The sequence below is a fragment of the Bolinopsis microptera genome, chromosome 2, assembly GCF_026151205.1.
Source record: "Bolinopsis microptera isolate Bmic1 chromosome 2, MBARI_Bmic_1.0, whole genome shotgun sequence".
Taxonomy (NCBI): Eukaryota; Metazoa; Ctenophora; class Tentaculata; order Lobata; family Bolinopsidae; genus Bolinopsis; species Bolinopsis microptera.
This window is the reverse complement of record NC_087073.1, coordinates 11105247-11124059: the sequence shown is the minus strand read 5'-3', so window position 1 is coordinate 11124059 and position 18813 is coordinate 11105247. Positions and strand designations below refer to the sequence as shown.

General features: G+C 38.7%; 1 protein-coding gene across 1 annotated transcript; it reads right to left on the bottom strand.

Moving 5' to 3' along the window:
• Positions 1-52: 52 nt before the first annotated feature.
• LOC134811009 (uncharacterized) lies at positions 53-11398 on the bottom strand. Its single transcript, XM_063817714.1, has 7 exons — positions 11071-11398; positions 10663-10741; positions 4823-4990; positions 3847-3988; positions 2795-2893; positions 1968-2194; positions 53-1313 (listed from the first exon to the last, which is right to left on the bottom strand). The coding sequence occupies exons 1-7, from the start codon at positions 11390-11392 to the stop codon at positions 1208-1210; spliced, it is 1143 nt and encodes a 380-aa protein (XP_063673784.1). The 5' UTR covers positions 11393-11398; the 3' UTR covers positions 53-1207.
• Positions 11399-18813: the final 7415 nt, after the last annotated feature.

The window sequence follows — 18813 nt, the reverse complement described above, 5'->3', positions numbered from 1 at the left end:
ACGCTCCCATAGGATTGATAACAAAATTAATGGTACATAAATAAGACGAATGTTTGTTTTCGGACTAAAAAAGGCATCATAATATGATATTTTTTGGTAAATCGTCTTTCGATAGTTCAAACGATTGTTTAAATCACGTAACTATAGTTACCATTTTCAACTATCTAACATAAATGTTGATTTAATAAAGTAAAATCTTATCAACCCTCAAGGCCGATGGCTTGGCCAACTTGTCCCTTCTAAACAGCAGACTAACAGAAATGAAAAGTGAAATGGTTTTCTGGAGGTGGTCGTTAGATCATCCTGCATTCCTGCAGTCTGCTCAGTCTTTAAGTGTCTACAAATATGTTGTCACACAATATCATTCACACAATACGAAAGAATTTTCCGCGTTACTTTCGAATAGGTGACGGATGTAGAATCCAGCATCAATTTGAAGATTTGATTGTTCGAGCATAATGAGATATATAATAACTGATAAGATGGATTGCAGTTTTTGCCCAAAATTTCAGATTCAAAGATAAATAAAATCACTCAAACCTAGACTAAAATAGAGGGCGGGCCAGAATTAGCAGTATCTAACTATTTACTATCTGTGATAAGGGTACCTTTCCGGCTACATAATATTTTAACAGAGTTAAATAAACTCTCTATTGTCTATAAATTCTGGCCGACCCAGAATACAACTATATTTAGATAAAAATAGAAATGTTAGTTCTTTAAAACACACCAAGGTACTATAATCACCGTGTTTCCGTCAATCAGTCCAGCAGTTTAAACTGTCCAATAATAGACGAAGTAATGGTAAAGACTAGGGAAATGGTAAAAGTATGTTTGGGCACATGAGAGCTATGCACGTGACAGCTATGCACGTGACAGCTTTGCGCATGACAGCTTTGCACGTGACAGCTTTGCACGTGACAGCTATACTGGGATTTACTGCAAGCTGATTAGTTAAAATCATTCTAACTTGCCGAAACAAACTTTCGCCATCTCTCGAGTTCCAATCATTAACTGTGTTCAAAATTTAATTTTCATATCAATCAGCTCTTATTCCAAAATGCAGGCCCACAGCATTCCCATTCCACAAAGTAAAAGTGAAAGTGAAACTATTCACATTCCACAAAGTGAAAGTGAAAGTATTCACATTCCACAAAGTGAGTCAGATAAATCACGTTCTTTGAAGTAGTCCGAATCCTTGATCTCTTCACATGATGGGCATGAGTGGGGTAGTACGACCAGAGAATAGTTTGGTGGGAGAGTTGCGCCCACTTCTGCTCGGAGTGCAGCGTCCGCTGTTCGTGCTAGTACTCCTGGAATTAGTAAACTTGTTATAAACATACTTTATAAACATACCGAGAACATACTTGATAAACATACCGAGAACATACTTCGCGTGGCGGAATATATCACGAGAAAACAAATTTGAGGTTTGTCAACTTTGTTTCAATATGGAAAACAAAAATCATCTTAGAGAAGGTTTACGCCTGGAGAAGCCGACTCTGCTGCTAGCACGACTGCTGGAACTAGGTTACTAGGTTACTAGGTTACTATGTTACTAGGTTACTAGGTTACTAGGTTACTAGGTTACGAGGTTACGAGGTTACTAGGTTACTAGGTTGCTAGGTTACTAGGTTACTAGGTTACTAGGTTACTAGGTTACTAGGTTAAGTTAGGTTACTAGGTAACTAGGTTACTAGGTTACAAGGTTACTATGTTACTAGGTTACTAGGTTACGAGTTTAATAGGTTACTAGGTTACTAGGTTACTAGGTTACTAGGTTACTAGATTACTAGGTTACTAGGTTACTAGGTTACTAGGTTACGAGTTTACTAGGTTACGAGTTTACTAGGTTACTAGGTTACTAGGTTACTAGGTTACTAGGTTACTAGGTTACTAGGTTACTAGATTACTAGGTTACTAGGTTACTAGGTTACTAGGTTACTAGATTACTAGGTAAACTGTACCTGGAGAAGCCGACTCTGCTGCTAGCACGACTGCTGGCGCGACTAAACAATGCAGTAAACTTATCCTCCTCCACCGCGTCCAGATCCAGTTCAGGGTCGAGCGGTTCAGTGTCCTCATTAGAGTCCTTGTCTCCTGACTCTCTGTAGTGCCACACTTTAGCGTTAAAGTCCACCCCCTTATCTGACATACTGATTATCAGGCTCACTGTGTTATTGCAGTTGTCTACCTGAGGATTAGCTAGCTTTAGAACTTGAGTAAGTGTTGTCATCACGGCCTCCTGATAATCGACCGATACCTAAAAGGAGAAATACGTGCACGGTCTTTCATCGTACCAGTTCCGGATATTATCGCCTTTTTTCTCTGTTAGTTATATACCAATTAATGACTAAGCCCAGGACTTTACAACCCTGCTCTAAGTCAGCTCTAGTTAACTAGTATACCCAGTACAGTGAGTTAACAAAGCCTGCTTTGTGTTTAACAGTTCTTAAACTGGGTCCCGAGGACGGACAAGGTTCAGGTAGTTTAAAATACTGGTCAGCCCGGAATTCCTCGTGCCACTTTGGTAATTGGCACTAGTTGTGTATATTTGGAGTGAGCTTAGTCGGTAATGGGTTTTATCTGCTGATGAACAAGAGCTGTGATGCAATTCCTTGTTTGAAGGCACGGCAAAGAACAAAGACTGTTGACTGTTAAAATACTGAGAATTCACCCAACTATGATCTCGCTTTTTTCCGGCCAATTGTGAACACCAAAACGTGGTGACACATAAACTCGAAGAAATTTTCCGACAAAAAGTCGAAAATACTTAAAAATGCTGAAAACTCACAGCCGAATGTTGTCTGCCCGTCTGTTGTACTCCGAAGGCATTTAGCACACTTTTAGAATTTCTCCTGGTCAGCTGCTTTTTTGCCGGTTTATTGGAAACCTGAAAAAATATTATGGTAAATATTAGACATCACTTCAAAAGAAAGTTAACACAATCCAATTTAACGTATCTCACATCCTATCACATTTAGGAAATTCTCAACCGCACTGGCGATTAAGTCACCGTAACACAAGGCACCAGTCTCAGTGTTACTAGGTTGCTATGTTACCAGTCTCAGTGTTACTAGGTTGCTATGTTACCAGTCTCAGTGTTACTAGGTTGCTATGTTACCAGTCTCAGTGTTACTAGGTTGCTATGTTACCAGTCTCAGTGTTACTAGGTTGCTATGTTACCAGTCTCAGTGTTACTAGGTTGCTATGTTACCAGTCTCAGTGTTACTAGGTTGCTATGTTACCAGTCTCAGTGTTACTAGGTTGCTATGTTACCCGTCTCAGTGTGGTGCACTCTCTGCTGTTCTCAGTTCTGGTGTGATTTAACACAACCTGGTGATCTAACTTCACTGCAATTTACCGGGTCGAGGTCTGCACACGCATGAAACCAGACATAATTAAGTTACAAAGTTTTGGCCAAAAAAATTGCAAATTTACTCCTCCAGTATGCAACAGTGTAACGATATTTGCTGAGTTTGTTCACAATTTGGTTTTAGTCCCAAGTGTGATATTAACGGCAAAAGACCGTCTATTTTGTGTGGGGCCCACTCAGTAGGAGCCAAAACTACAATAGAGGCTCAGATTTGAAAGCACCCGCGGCAATACCAATTAATGTTAATAATATCAGCGCAGACTTCTCATCAACAGGCGTAATAAATAGGTCAGGAATGGGTGTTAATACTTTAATATAAGTATTAAAGGATATGTAAGTACCCTAGTATGTAAATATTAAAAAGGTATGTACCTTGGCCTAGCAGGTAAAATACCGCATCTCAGACGAAGTTGTTAAAGAGTTAAAGACAGGGATAATAATAATTCTAGAAACCCCTGCTAAACACTGACCTGTCTCTTTTCAAACTGTATGGAGAGCTCCTCCAAGTTGATCCAAGAGAAGAAGTAAGCAGGGAGATGGTATCCCAGAGATTTGCACTGTTGTGGTAACATGTGCTGTAGGTCAAAGTAGGTGTGCGGTACGAAGATGAATCTGAATTAATTAGTTAATTAATTAGTGATAAAATGTGCTGTTTAGGGTGGAGAGCTAGCCTCTTGGTATTGTGAACAAACTATGGTTCCCATGGTTCCCCTCGTCTAACTCCAACATTTCTCGTCCCATATATTTAACCCCTCTACAGCTCTAATCCAAACCCTAGATCGACAATTTCCTTACTTTACCACTCGGCACCCACAAAAGTTTCTTAGGACCTAGCTGTTTCCTTCCTATTACTAACTATGCACCCACAAAAGTGAACAAAGTTCATGAAACAGGGTACCTTAAAGCCTATCTAGATGTTACGTATTACGTTCTAGCTAATTGTTAACCAATTATTACGTCACTGACTAGACGGTACAAACTAGACAGTAACTCTCTGAAAATAAACCAAGTAACGCCGACATCCCTCCCTTGGCAAGAACCATTGCGTGGGTTCGATCAAAGTTATTTACACGTGCGTGTTATATGCCCATATATGGAATAATTGGGTCTCACTCTCAGGCACACCAGCTGTTAATCAATACCAAGGTTAGCATCTTCTAAATGTAGTACAAGTTCCAATAACTGATAGACAAATGTGTGCTTGAAGTCATTGCAGTTAGCTGCTGGGAAATGGAGATATATAAAAGTGAAAACCGATTTATTAAAAAGTACGTCAGTACAGGCTCTCAAAATAACTACAGTAAAATCCCGATTACTGCAGCCCTTGGGGAAAGGGAAAACTCGCAGTAAATCGGGGTTTTACGGTATGACGTTACCTTTTAACACGTGTTTAACCACGTGTTTAACCACGTGTTTATCCACGTGTCTAACACGTGTTTCACAAACCTTGACTGATTAAGTCCCTGTTTCCATATCCACCGGTCGAAGTCCACGAGGATGTCCTGTAGGCTGGGACACTTCTCCAGCTTCCGGTCACTAATACAAGTCAACATCTTACAGAACGTGCTCAGTTGACTGTTTATTGGGTGTTGTGGCTTCACCAGAGAGTAGAACCTGGGAGATAAGAGGAGATAAGAGGAGATAAGAGGAGATATGAGAGTAGATCCTGGGAGATAAGAGGAGATAAGAGGAGATACGAGGGAGATATGAGAGTAGAACCTGGGAGATAAGAGGAGATACGAGGGAGATATGAGAGTAGAACCTGGGAGATAAGAGGAGATAAGAGGAGATACGAGGGAGATATGAGAGTAGAACCTAGGAGATAAGAGGAGATAAGAGGAGATACGAGGGAGATATGAGAGTAGAACCTGGGAGATAAGAGGAGTTACGAGGGAGATATGAGAGTAGAACCTGGGAGAGGGGGTTTGTGAGCAACACTGTAAACAGGTTACTTCAGGTTGCATTATTCTCGTATGAAATTGGTTTCTTGGTCCATGAATCTCGAGTTCTTTTTTAATACGCTCAATTTTGTCCGCCATAGAAATGTAATTTATTCTATAGTATAACAGTTTGTGATAATATGAAGATAGTTATTACATTTATGAAGCTGTGTGTTTTGTGCAGATCTATTTACAGTAGTTAAGTGTAGTATGAGTTCACAAGTAGTTAACAAGTATTTAACAATGTGACAACTACTCTTATTATGCTTCTTATCTTTATCTGACATAATATAACAAGTTCACACTAGTTTTACAATGTTACAGTATTGTAACAGCGCTAAATCTTTATTGATCTATGGGTTCGATTTTATATAATAATTATAGTTATACCTCCTTGATATTTGGTTAATACTGTAAAGGTGGCTTCTTATAGGCTTTAGGGAAGCTAGTCGCCAAATAAATTCCATGTAGGATGTAGGTACGAAGCATAATCACCCTCCAGGCTTTATATAATAACACTAGCGCGCCTCAACAATATGCTCCTTTATAATACTAACTGTTTTGCTTTGATCTATGGGTTCTATTCCATAGAATAGTAATGCATACTTGATATTTGGTTTAATTTTATAAAAGAGGCTTCTTAAAGGCTTTTGGGCAGTCTGTCGCCAAATCAATGTTAAGGTCACCAAGATCATGTTAGGTTTACAAAAACAATATTGAATATATTCAAAATAGAATTACAGTCCATGTATTATAAATGGTATCATTGCGAAACAAAAAACCCGACTGAAAAATACCACGAAGCATTATCACCCTCCAGGCATAATATATAACACTGGCGTGCCTCAACAACGTGTTCTTTCAAAAAACTAACTGTTTTGCTTTGAACATACTCTAGACAGTGATCACGTGTTTATAGAAGCTAGAAGGTCATTTTCTCTATATCTTTCCTTCTGTGGAAGCTACAAGGTCATATTCCTAAAATACATTCTATATTTTCTTCTGCGGTCGATTATCGTTTAGACTCAACCAATTAGATAGTATTTAAGCAAGTCTAACTGTACTGTACACATAAACACGCGTGTGTGAGGTAAGATTAATGTTGCTCATTTAACAGATCACCTGAAAGCTAACGCCTGCTAACGTCTGCAAACGCCTGCTAACGCCTGAAAACGCCTGCCGGATGTATGAAATATCCTCCGTGTAAGTCTGTGAGTATCATTAAGTAATTATAATCCTATTATGTAATTTTACTAATTAGGCTTCCTGAATGTAATAAAATGTTGGCCAAGCTGACCGGTGACCGGGAGAAGGCAGACAGAGATTTGCACAGCTTCTCGGTCCAAAGACACCCTTCGCTCGAGCAAGATAGTGTTGAAAAGCCTTTTTTTAAAGAAAAGAATGTTCTTTATTTATTTTATAATCGGCGTAAATGATGACTGATGAGGGCAATTTTTCCTAGTAGTAACAGCGGAGTAAGTATAGTTCATGCTAAGTTGGACAGCTTGAGTAACCATGAAGTTGTAGTTTCGGTTGGGAGATAATTTACTGTTTGCTCTAAATATAGCTGTCACACAGACATACGCAGAACGACATGCTCCTTTATAAAACTAACTGTTTACTTGAAACTGCTGCACATGACATGCGATTTTATATTCACCAGAAACATGGAAAATTCCTTTGTATCAACAGCTCAACAAGACGTTAAAGAAGGAACAATGCAATATAATATTAAATTATATATATATATTTCCCATTATTACATCAAGGAAAAAGAGATATTATTTTAGCTGTATTATACTGCTAGTACACAGTGTTAATTAAAACATCCGACGAGTGTCATGATCATCAGTAATCTACACATGTCAGATTTATTACAGCTATTAGTCCTTAACAATCCCAGCAACCCCGCCCAGTCCACCATCTGTAAAATACCTGACTAAATTATCATGGTGGGAGAGAAGCATGCTTATTTACTAACGCCTTAACCAAGTACAATAAACCGTCAAATTGCCGGATTACAATTCGGGGCTTACAATTCGTGTGTATTATTTATATCACAACTAAGAGCGCGAGCGTGAGTAAATTGTTCATTGGTATCAAGTGGTTGATAGATGCTGATATATTACGATATTCAGGTGTGGCGAAGGTTTATATAAAACAAGTGACAGTAATTCCGGATCTGATTGGTCGAGCCTGCAAGCTAATTTGATAATCACTATTACGTGTAAAAACATGCGTCACCTCATCACGATTACCGGACATTTTAATGGAAACAAGCAGGGAAAAAAGCAAACAAGTTACTAACTTATCAAGGACATTCTGAGACTTGACGCAGTATTTGAGGATGCACAGTTCGATGATTTCCTGTGGCTCTTGAGAACGTTTGTCACAAGTGAACTCAAAAGCGCACACCAAAAAGTAATCATAATCCAGGGGGAAAGCCATCTTCTCTTGGTTGTCTAGGTTACTGTTGCTATGTTACTGTTGCTAGGTTACTACTAGTCGCAGTTCTGATCAGCTTCTGGCGAATTCCCAAGGTGAAGAGTCAGGCGCGGTTGCAGGTAGCAGAGAAAAATTTATCAAATTAAGAATTAATAGCAACTCGTTGAACTGTTCTCATAATGCTGCGGAAGGAAATGTCAACAGTAAGGCAGCATCACTTCACACAGGGCCGGTCTGCTCTCTGAGATATAGAACTATAAAACTATTAGGTGCTGACAGGAACTACAACGCGGACAGCTCATTTATAACCTAGGCTACAGGACACGACTAGAGGCAGGTGACACTATGTTTCGGAGCCTTCTGAATGATTGGCAGCTAACCTTCGTCACTTTCCCAACTTCAGGGTCGGGGCCAGTGCGAAACAAAATCTATTAATAGCTGTTCAGTTTTCGTTCCTCGGAGTAAGGTTCATGGAAAGAGTGGTGACATAAATAGGTCTGCAAAAAGGATAACATTCAGCACACAGCAAGTTTGTTGTCACCTGTGATGACGTGTTAGGAAGTGGGGGTATGAAACTCAACAGCTGCACAGTATGGTGACTTTAAGGCAGCCTATGCTGGCTGTCACGTGATCAGATGGGCCACGTGACTAGGTGAGTCATGTGATTAGCACGGCATTATAGTGTTGCATACCAGGACTAGAGTTGACATCATCGTTATAGGTGTTATAGGTTGGAAACCATCCCAAATTATGTCTAAAGCCAGAATTAGGTTGGAAACAACACCAATTCTGTCCTTGACTGAACATTTCGGAAACCATTTCTAGAAAGTTCAAGGAGTAAGTACGAATATGAAAGACAGGTTACCGTATAGTTTAAAGAGGTCTTCCATACTTTCTTGGATTGAACTGCGGGGCCTTTCCACCGTCTTACGTTTTGAGACTCTAAATTATAAAAAGAACTCTACGCATACTTTACAGTTTACATGTCCTCATATTTCTAAAATTTAGCTTGGTTCTAATAGCACACTGTATCTGCAAGGATATATTATTAATCATAGATAAATTTACAGATTGATCATCCGTACAATTGCCGAATATATTGCAGATCCTGGCAAGATTTTTTCCCCAATTTTTGTTTGAACTGTGGGCTCTTTCCAGTCCAAAAGTAGTGCATAAAATAATTAAATAAAGGTTCAAGTTACAGAAACAATTAAAAGACAACAATTAAAGTTAAACAAATCATGGACAAAACAACCACATTTTCATTCGCTGAAACAATTTACATGCTATGGTAAATAAATACCCTCTCAGTTTTGAGGCGACAAAACAGTGAAAAGGCCTGAACACTTAATGGACCCACAAAGACAATGCACCGTTGTCATGGCTACGGCTTGTAAAACTTTGGGCCAAATAATCTCGAAATTTGTTGTTGTTGAGAAGGCGATTGCTGAGTCCATCTATTTGTTAGACCAAGGTCCAAGAATCCCCAGACCCAAACCTTCGTGCCCAAAGTTTTGCAAATATTTGTAGATTTATAACGTGTAAGACTGGATTCAGAAACGTATCTTATACCATGCCATTATATGTAGTCGTTGACCAGTGACCAAGGGGCCCAAGGTCAATCGGTAAATTGGGGCTCTATTTGTATTTATTGAACTTGGTAACACTTCTGTTTTACGTAACAGTATAAATAGTAAAAATCCTTGCAATAAAGCCATATCTCGCCATTCTAAAGTCGATGAATAAATACCACGTTCATCAAAATCAAAGATAACTTTAATAGATCCAAATAAAATATCAATTGTAAGCAAAAATAAAGTATTTAAACTTGTTTTCGCCGTTTTCACTGTTTTCACTGTACAACATACTTTAAGAATTCAATGTGAAATCTGAATACAGTTTAAATGAGAACAATTAAGTTATTAACGACTATCAGGAAAAAAAGAATCACTAGGCCAATTACTGTAAAATTTCATTCATAACGTTACCAATTACTGTAATATATTCTATTACATTTTCATAATTAATCTTTAAATAATTTTATTCAATAAATAAATACATAAAAACAGAAATGTAAAATATATTATTATTAGTCACAATTTTCATAATATATATATTATCAGCTTTTACTCAAATTTGAAATTACAACTTTAACTGTTAATTAACTGTGCATTGATACTTGCAACAATATTTTCTTCTGAATCGTCTGGATTATATAAGTTATCATTAAACAATAAATATTGTTCCTTGTACACCAGGATATTTCAATAAATAACACTGTCTTTTCCAAAACAACCACACCTCGCATCTCAATTGTCAACATTCCATTTTATGTTCAAAACTTTGCAATAATCCTTTCAATCATCAACATCATTCATGAGAAAGTCTATCCGGTTGTACCTCCTCCTTGGCGACCACTCCACACATTTGAAAGTGAACACACCCACCACGGTAACGAAGGCTAGCACTCCAACTACCAGCAAGGTTATGGCTGTTGCTTTTGATAAGTGTAATGCACTGAAAAGTTTATACATGTTACGTTTTACAGGCAGCAGCCAGCAGTAGAAATGGTTTTAATTAAAACTTTATATCAAATTAATCAAGAACATAAACTAATTGCAACAGTACAAAATACATTTATTGAGTATTATCATGAACACGAGTGCCAATAGGTACAATGCCACCTATTGGCATTGTACCTATTGGAGTATCGGCCCCACTAATAACTATTGGAGCTTTTCATTAAGAAATTAGACAAAGCTCTTATGTAGCTAACTTATTTGCCATGATGGTCGCTAATACACTCAGTACATGTGTATATTGTATAATAAACTTAGTGTTGTAATTACCGGTCAGTCCAGTAAGCATATGTCATGCAAAACTAAAGTACATAAATATTACCTTTTAGAGGCAGTCTCCTCTTCCTTGACCTGAATTGCTGTTTCTATTTCTACTTTTGGCTCCAAATCTTCCACTGCTTCTGAAGTTTTAAATAAGGTTACGAAAAATGACATTATTAGGGAAAAATTATGATAAATGATCATTTGCGCAACAACTGATATTGGTTAATTATTATTATAATATGTACAGATAATATTATGTAGTCAGGAAAATGACCACTTAAATTATGGTTAATAATAGCATAGCATATGCCATGCTGTTAAACAATATCCACAATATATTGTATACCGTACATTTTCAACAAATAAATAAATAAATAAGCAAGTTTGACATTACAGTAGACCATTTCAGTATACAAGTCGCTCAAACGGTACAAAGATATTACAAATCAACAACACAGCCACTTACCCTTAGCCTTCTTCACCAGCAGGACAGTCTCAGTATTGACCCCTTCATCACAGTTAACAGCACAGTGGTAGAGAACACAGTTCTCGTCCTCCACACTCCCAGTAAACACGGCCATCTCACACAGGAGTGTGGAACAGCACACGTCCCTGCACTCGTCCTGAGTGCTCACTGTTGTGTTGGAAAGGATGTTCCCATCTTCACTTGCCAGAATGTTCTTGTTGGGGTACGGTACTATCTTCTCTTCGCAAGCGCATTCTCCGTGTAAGAACAGGTTGGACAGGGTTAGAAGCAGCGTTATTCTTGAAACATGCACCATGGACATTACTCCTAATCTGGGGATTTGTGAATATTATAACAGGCATCATGTAGTCTCCAGGCTCGACAAACCCCGACAAACCCCGACATATCCCGACAAACAGGGTTTGTCGGGGTTTGTCGAGGGGTTTTGCCTCGGGCCCGCCGGCTACATGAGGCCTTCTTGTATAGTGTTTTTCCACGTAAAGCTTGATGACTCCGTCTCGGCTTTTTGTTCTGAGACTCAAAAAAAAAAAAAAAAAAAAAGCCTCCAGGCTCGACAAACCGGAAACCCCGTCAAACCCCGTCAAACCCTGACAAACCCCGACAAACCCCGACAAACCCTGACAAATCCCGACAAACCCCGACGTGTCAAGATATGTCGTATCATGTCGGGCCCACCGGCTACATGATGCCTTATAACTTAGTGTTAATTTATTTAACATAATTATAATTAATGAATTATAATTATTTTGAATGATAATCAGTGAACAAATATCAAAGAACAAGTTTAGTAAGTTTTAATATTTAAAATGTAAGTTTTTTTGCCGTATTTTATTGTTTTTACCAAATTTAATCCGTGTCCCCCAAATGTATTAAATTAGAATGAGTCGGATGCAAAAAATAAGGGGCAAAAATTGGTTTCTTAGTTATAGCCTAATATCTAGGAATGAGATTATTCTGACATTTCAGAAGTATTTGATTGGTGACGTTTAAAAACATTTTCTCGGCTTCAATAATATGAGCATACTGTACATGTGCAATGTGCATGAGACACGAATCATGTACTAAACTACGCTGATGATATTATAGAACTATGTATTTCTACAACGGTATGAAAATGTATTATAAATGTACTATACTTTACACACTGTGTGCTGCTAGTATGTCCCACAAATGTATTATAAATGTACTATACTCCACACACTGTGTGCTGCTAGTATGTCCCACAAATGTATTATAAATGTACTATACTTTACACACTGTGTAGTATGTCCCACAAATGTTTACACGAAAACAGAGAATCGATAATAATTTGTATTAAGTGTTACATGACAATCAGCTGAAGACGATTTACACATGATAACTTAAGCTCCTGCTTAATAAACATTTCGTATCTCTTATAAATATGTGTTTTTAACAACCCCCTCCAGACACATGACATGCGTTGTGTCGTGAGATGAGAAAATGGCAAACAGTGATAACTCGTTAACTTCTTGTACGTACTTGCTTGCTTGTCTGACAAAAAGCCAATTTATCATGACGCCTAATTCAATAATAGTTGTATAACATAACCTGAATGTTTTATATATACTATATTGATGCTTTTCATACAAACAAGTTAAAACAAATTCTTTATGTCGTGCATCCTGGGTTTAGACAGGTTTGGACAGGATGATATTTTTGTATATTATATGATATAATAATATCTTAATATTAGATACACAGTTTGTCCAGAGAAGAGCAGTTTCCGTTGGTTACATGTACTGAATTATCAGATATTTTGAACTCTAAACATTAAATATAACACACAGTACATAATACGGTACACAGGTATACAAGTACATAATATCGGTTGAAGACTATTGTACACAGCTAACAGTGTACTAGACACAAATTATACACCAACCCATATTTAGACAATCGTCATCACTTCACCAAGTTGTTTAAAATAACCTGTTTGTTTACGTTCACCTGTCCGCTTGCAACGTTATCACACTCACAACACATGATAATATTTGTATAAAATATGTCAGGAATCCTGGATTTGCCCCCTGAGCTGATAGAACGGATATTATCCAGCCTAGTTTCCCAGATACTATCAGATAGAAACTCAGTAAAACTCGCAACAGTTCTCAACTTGAGAGAAGTATCACTGACTTGCAGTTACTTACATGGAGTAGCCAGTAGTGGAAGGATCTGGCAGAATGTTTGTTTAGTTCAGTTTGGGTGTGCTGTGGTGAGGAGAAATGCTAGAACTTTCTACAGGGAGGTGCTTCTAAGGTACGGGGATATGTTAGGCAGATATTTTATACCCCTTATCTGGGATGGCAGTGATCAGAGACTGATATATCTGAAGTGTCAGTTCAATAAGCGGACTGAGTCCCTAACTATAGTCAAGCGTGGACTGCCCGCTCTCTCCCACTTCTTCCAACCTAACTCAACACGTGACATTGCCTCTATATCCCTTACCAGTGAAGGTAAAGGTACAGTTTGTTGTTTATCTGAACAGTGTCATAGTCCCGACATTCTGAGGAGAACTAATCATCATCACGTGACACTGAATCTCATCCAGAGCTACTACACATTAACCTTCATCCCGAACAGATCCCACCTGACCACCATCAGTATCAGACACACCAGTCACTCTGGTAACACCATCTCTAGGTTTTACCACGCGCTACCTCTCCACCTTCCCGCAGTAACTGCAGGCGTGGTGTGTGGTGGGTACTTTGTGGGACTGGGCCTGCACAGTACGGTGCTAGCATTGTACTACTTGCAGTGCACTGCGAGCGGTATAGTGCTGCACAGCGCTCACACTAACATGGTGGTGGATGGTTACAGGCGTGTGCTCACCAAACATGACTCAATCATAGCAGACTACTCTGATGCTATAAAACTGATGAAAACTGACACAGGTATTGCGTTTGCAAATGATTCCATGCGGATGTGTGTAGAGTGGAGATTTAGAAGAAGGTTCTCCAACAAGCCATTTAACCAGGAATTAGGGTTTTTGTTTATCCCGGGGGTTCAACCCCCCACCACATACCAGATCATGCTGAGGGGATATCTGGAGGGGAGATCCCCTGATGAGATACGAGATTGTATACTTGTTGTATTTAACAACGACTGTGTTGGAATTATTGAGGGAAGCACAGTTTATTTGTATAAAAGATTGGACTGATATTTTGTGTTAGGAGTCGTTCACATATTACGTAATCAGCTGAGGGGGGGGGAGGGTTTCCTAATGATTACGCTAGTGTAATTTTGACATGTAATAGCTATGACTGTGTAAAACTGATTACGGAGGGGCGGGGGGCAGGGGGCGGGGGGTCGTAAAAATGTTCCAAAAAATGATTACGCAATATGTGAACGACCCCTTAGAGATGTTTATTGCTAGCTTAGACTATTTTATAGTAAGTGCTTTTATCAATTCATGTAAACCTTGTTGGAAGACAAAATGTTCAAAGAAACGAAATTTCATAATACTTTGTTCATAACTCATATTATATTAATTGTATTTGTGTATTATATCAATGTAATTGCCTGTTGTTACAAACCTTTAAAAAGAAGTAGGTTAAACCTGCCCAAAATTAGTTGATATCACTGGCACTGTTTGACCTGAATTATTATTTCGATCACAATTATGATATCGTTATTATAGTCTTATAATTTATACACACTAGCAGGAACCCGTCTAACCCTATAGTGGTGTCAAGACTCAAGAGACCAAAATAATTATTATCTATTTAATTCGCGTTTTTGACTCCATGCACTTGGGGGTCCACATTTTGGGCACTAAAATTCTTATTCTGGATCAAACTATTGATCAAACTATTGATTACGATTCTCGGATATAATTAGTTACGAATAATATTGATTGCTCAATGAAATAAATGATTACGATTTAAATGTGGTATATATGTCGTTCGTTTTTGGTGAAACTATTCCAATTCCTGACATGGAAGATATTCATCCACACTCGAATCGCTGATTGGCTGCTTGCAAACCCTTGTCCTCTTGGTGGTCCTGGAGTTATTGTCGAATTAGACGCGAAGCTAAGTTCGGAAAGAGAAAATACAACAAAGGTAGATACAGAGAGGGGGTGTGTTTACTTGGTGGAGTTGACCGAAACACAGGACAATGCTTCCTCCTCCCTTGTCCGAACAACAAACGTGGAGCAACTACTCTCCTCCCTCTCATCCAGCGGTGGATTCTTCCTGGGTCTATCATCTACACAGACGATCAAACTATTGATTACGATTCTCGGATATAAGTGGTCGGGCTATCTAGATACTGCCAAAAACTGTAGAAGATAGACTCAATTTTCAGGGCAGGCTATTACAATTTGCCCGTGCAATACAATTACACATGGGTGCTAACATTTTTTAAATTTGCAGATTTAAGTTACGCAAAAAGCCTAGGCAACATAGATCAGACATTTATTGCGCACAATTGTGTTGCGCAGCATTATTACCTACTTGCAATCACCTGGATCAGACAATTGAATCGAATATAAATTCCGTGACAACATCTCGTAAGGACTTCATATCCAGGTGCTTGACTTTTTTGACTCCATGCACTTGGGGGTCCACATTTTGGGCACTAAAATTCTTATTCTTTGGCAAATTTTTGTTTCATGCTGATTTGAAAGCCATTAAAGCATTTGAACAAGTCAAAAAAGTTTAAGTTGTATATCATAATTTACGGTTTTTGTGGAAAGTCATGTTAAAGTTGATGTCGTGGTGTCAGTAAAACGGTTTGGATATATAAACACAATATATATATATATTAAAGTCACTATTGTGACGGTACATTAGAACTTTAGAACTAGACAGAAACAAAGTGTGAAGGGCCTGAACACTGAACAGAACCCCTCGGAACCCCTCGCTTTATGTATAGTAAGATTTACCTGCATTTCATATTAGAAGGCAAAATCACACTTTTTGCCACACCCATTTGTGTTATATTCATATCATATATTTATCTAAGCTTCTGAATATTGTAGAGACTTTTGAGTAGGCTCAAATTAACGCTATAGCAACATTTATCTACAACTTATGAAGCAACATGATATGCCAGAAAAATCTAATTTCCAGTTATTGGTCAAAAACTGATTTTAGCCAAGCACTGACCCAATTTTGCTAACTTTTGATGGAAACATGTAAGAGACTCCTACATGGTTGGCAAAACATTGTATTGCCACGCTGAGAATCCGAGAAATTCGAGTAAATTCAAGCACCTGGATATGAAGTCCTTACGAGATGTTGTCACGGAATTTATATTCGATTCAATTGTCTGATCCAGGTGATTGCAAGTAGGTAATAATGCTGCGCAACACAATTGTGCGCAATAAATGTCTGATCTATGTTGCCTAGGCTTGTTGTAACTTAAATCTGCAAATTTAAAAAATGTTAGCACCCATGTGTAATTGTATTGCACGGGCAAATTGTAATAGCCTGCCCTGAAAATTGAGTCTATCTTCTACAGTTTTTGGCAGTATCTAGATAGCCCGACCACTGTGCGCGGACAACTGTCCAAGAACAACTGTCCACGAACACCTGTCTACCAGATCATATTACTGCATAATAACAGTATCCCCTGAATCAAGCAGGGTTCACATCATCGCATGCGAATTTCAATCAGCGGTGGTGTCAAGGCTTATTAAACGATTAAGCAACCTTACGAGATCAGTTCACATCATGCAATATATAAAGAATAACTATTATCAGACTGCATCAATCATTTCTATCATCAACTCGTCTGTGTAGATGATAGACCCAGGAAGAATCCACCGCTGGATGAGAGGGAGGAGAGTAGTTGCTCCACGTTTGTTGTTCGGACAAGGGAGGAGGAAGCATTGTCCTGTGTTTCGGTCAACTCCACCAAGTACCCACACCCCCTCTCTGTATCTACCTTTGTTGTATTTTCTCTTTCCGAACTTAGCTTCGTCTAATTCGACAATAACTCCAGGACCACCAAGAGGACAAGGGTTTGCAAGCAGCCAATCAGCGATTCGAGTGTGCATGAATATCTTCCATGTCAGGAATTGGAATAGTTTCACCAAAAACGAACGACATATATACCACATTTAAATCGTAATCATTTATTTCATTGAGCAATCAATATTATTCGTAACTAATTATATCCGAGAATCGTAATCAATAGTTTGATCCAGTAATTTACTACGCTACAATTAATTATGCTAGTCGTAACTAATTGCATCCAAGATACCATACATACCATTCATTAATTCATATGATCTGGTAACCAATCAACAAACACCTGTTTGTTGCAGTAATATGATCTGGTAGACAGGTGTTCGTGGACAGTTGTTTTAATACTTTCAACACTACTATATAACAAATAATTTGAGGACTAGCAATGGTTATGTTAACAATGAACTAGAGACCTTGTTTGGACGATGGGGGGCTCAGGGAGGATGGATCACTGCTCCTAGAAAATGAGTTGAGTTGTCAGTTCGGTTCGTCATGTGTTCACATACCACTAGTCACTACACCTAATAAAAAACCATTGCTAGTCCAAAAAAATATATAGTAGTGTTGAAGTATTCCAAGATAGGCATTCTCTGAATACCTGTCTCAACAAATTTTTTGTTTATTTATTTTTACTCTGAAAATTCTGCTCAAACAATTTTACCTACACACTTAACAATTTCAAACCAAATCACCCCATCCAAACCCAGTTTGTCCTGTTGTTGTTAGTGTGTCTGACCTTTGAATGATTTATATATTTTTGAATACTTCAATCACTCTTTTGAAAGTTCTTGAAAAAATTCTATTCAATCATATTCCCACTTAACCCACCTCATATCACTCACAATGAACCGGCTGATGCTCTTCTCCTTTCAGGTGCAGGGGTCTGTCCAAGCTGGCCCCCTGGACTCCGGACATATCTCTGATATCATATCATCATGGCTACTACCTCAAGTGCTAGTACCCAAAGGCGTTCCCCTAGACACACTCCTCCCTCTACCAACCCAGGATCCAGAGCTAGCATGTCACCATCCGGCAGAGGAGCTACCTCCCAAAAGAAGAAACCTCTAGCAGACAACAAAGCCCTGCGCAGGAACAGCCCTAGCGCAATGGCCCAGAAAGCTGTGCTGGGTAAACGCCCATCAAAGTCACCCCAAGAACAACCAGAGACATCTGTTCTTAAACCTCCAGGTAATCTGGTTATTGAAAAGATCAGCCCAAACCTGATATCAGCTTTAGAATCATCGAACCTCAGAGAGAGCCCCAGCAGTCCAATGAGCCCTCTGTACAAGTCCTTTCCTCCATTCTCCCGTGCTGAAGAGTCTGCTGAAGAACTTGAAATCCAGGATAAACCTACAGTAAAACAACGGGCTTCAAAGAGTGATTGTCCTTGCCGATCAACATCAGATGGTAAGGAATGGAAGTTCAAGTGTACCAGATGTTTTCAGCACTGGCATGCTTCCTGTTGCAATCTCAAGGGTGCTAACAACATTCAGCACGATACACCTCTTGAAGCTTCTCTGAATATTATTCTCTCAGAATGGCTATGTCCATGGTGTTTCGATACATCATTCCCCAGACCAGGCTCCAGCATGTCAGCCAAGATGGACAACAACCTAAAGAGCTCTGTAGACTACAGCCAGAACATACAGGCTATATCAGATGCTATTTCTAATGCTGTTGGTAACAGTATGCCTACTGTGGAGATTGTATCCCTGGAGACAAGACTGAA

Bases quoted from the DNA above. Each gene is read 5' to 3' on its own strand.
- LOC134811009 (XM_063817714.1), bottom strand. From the start codon at position 11,392: ATGTCCATGGTGCATGTTTCAAGAATAACGCTGCTTCTAACCCTGTCC. The intron at 3,989-4,822 runs GTTTGTGAAACA...TAATTAATTCAG, and splicing joins CAGGGACTTAATCAGTCAAG to ATTCATCTTCGTACCGCACA. The intron at 2,894-3,846 runs GTCAGTGTTTAG...ATATTTTTTCAG, and splicing joins TACAGTTTGAAAAGAGACAG to GTTTCCAATAAACCGGCAAA.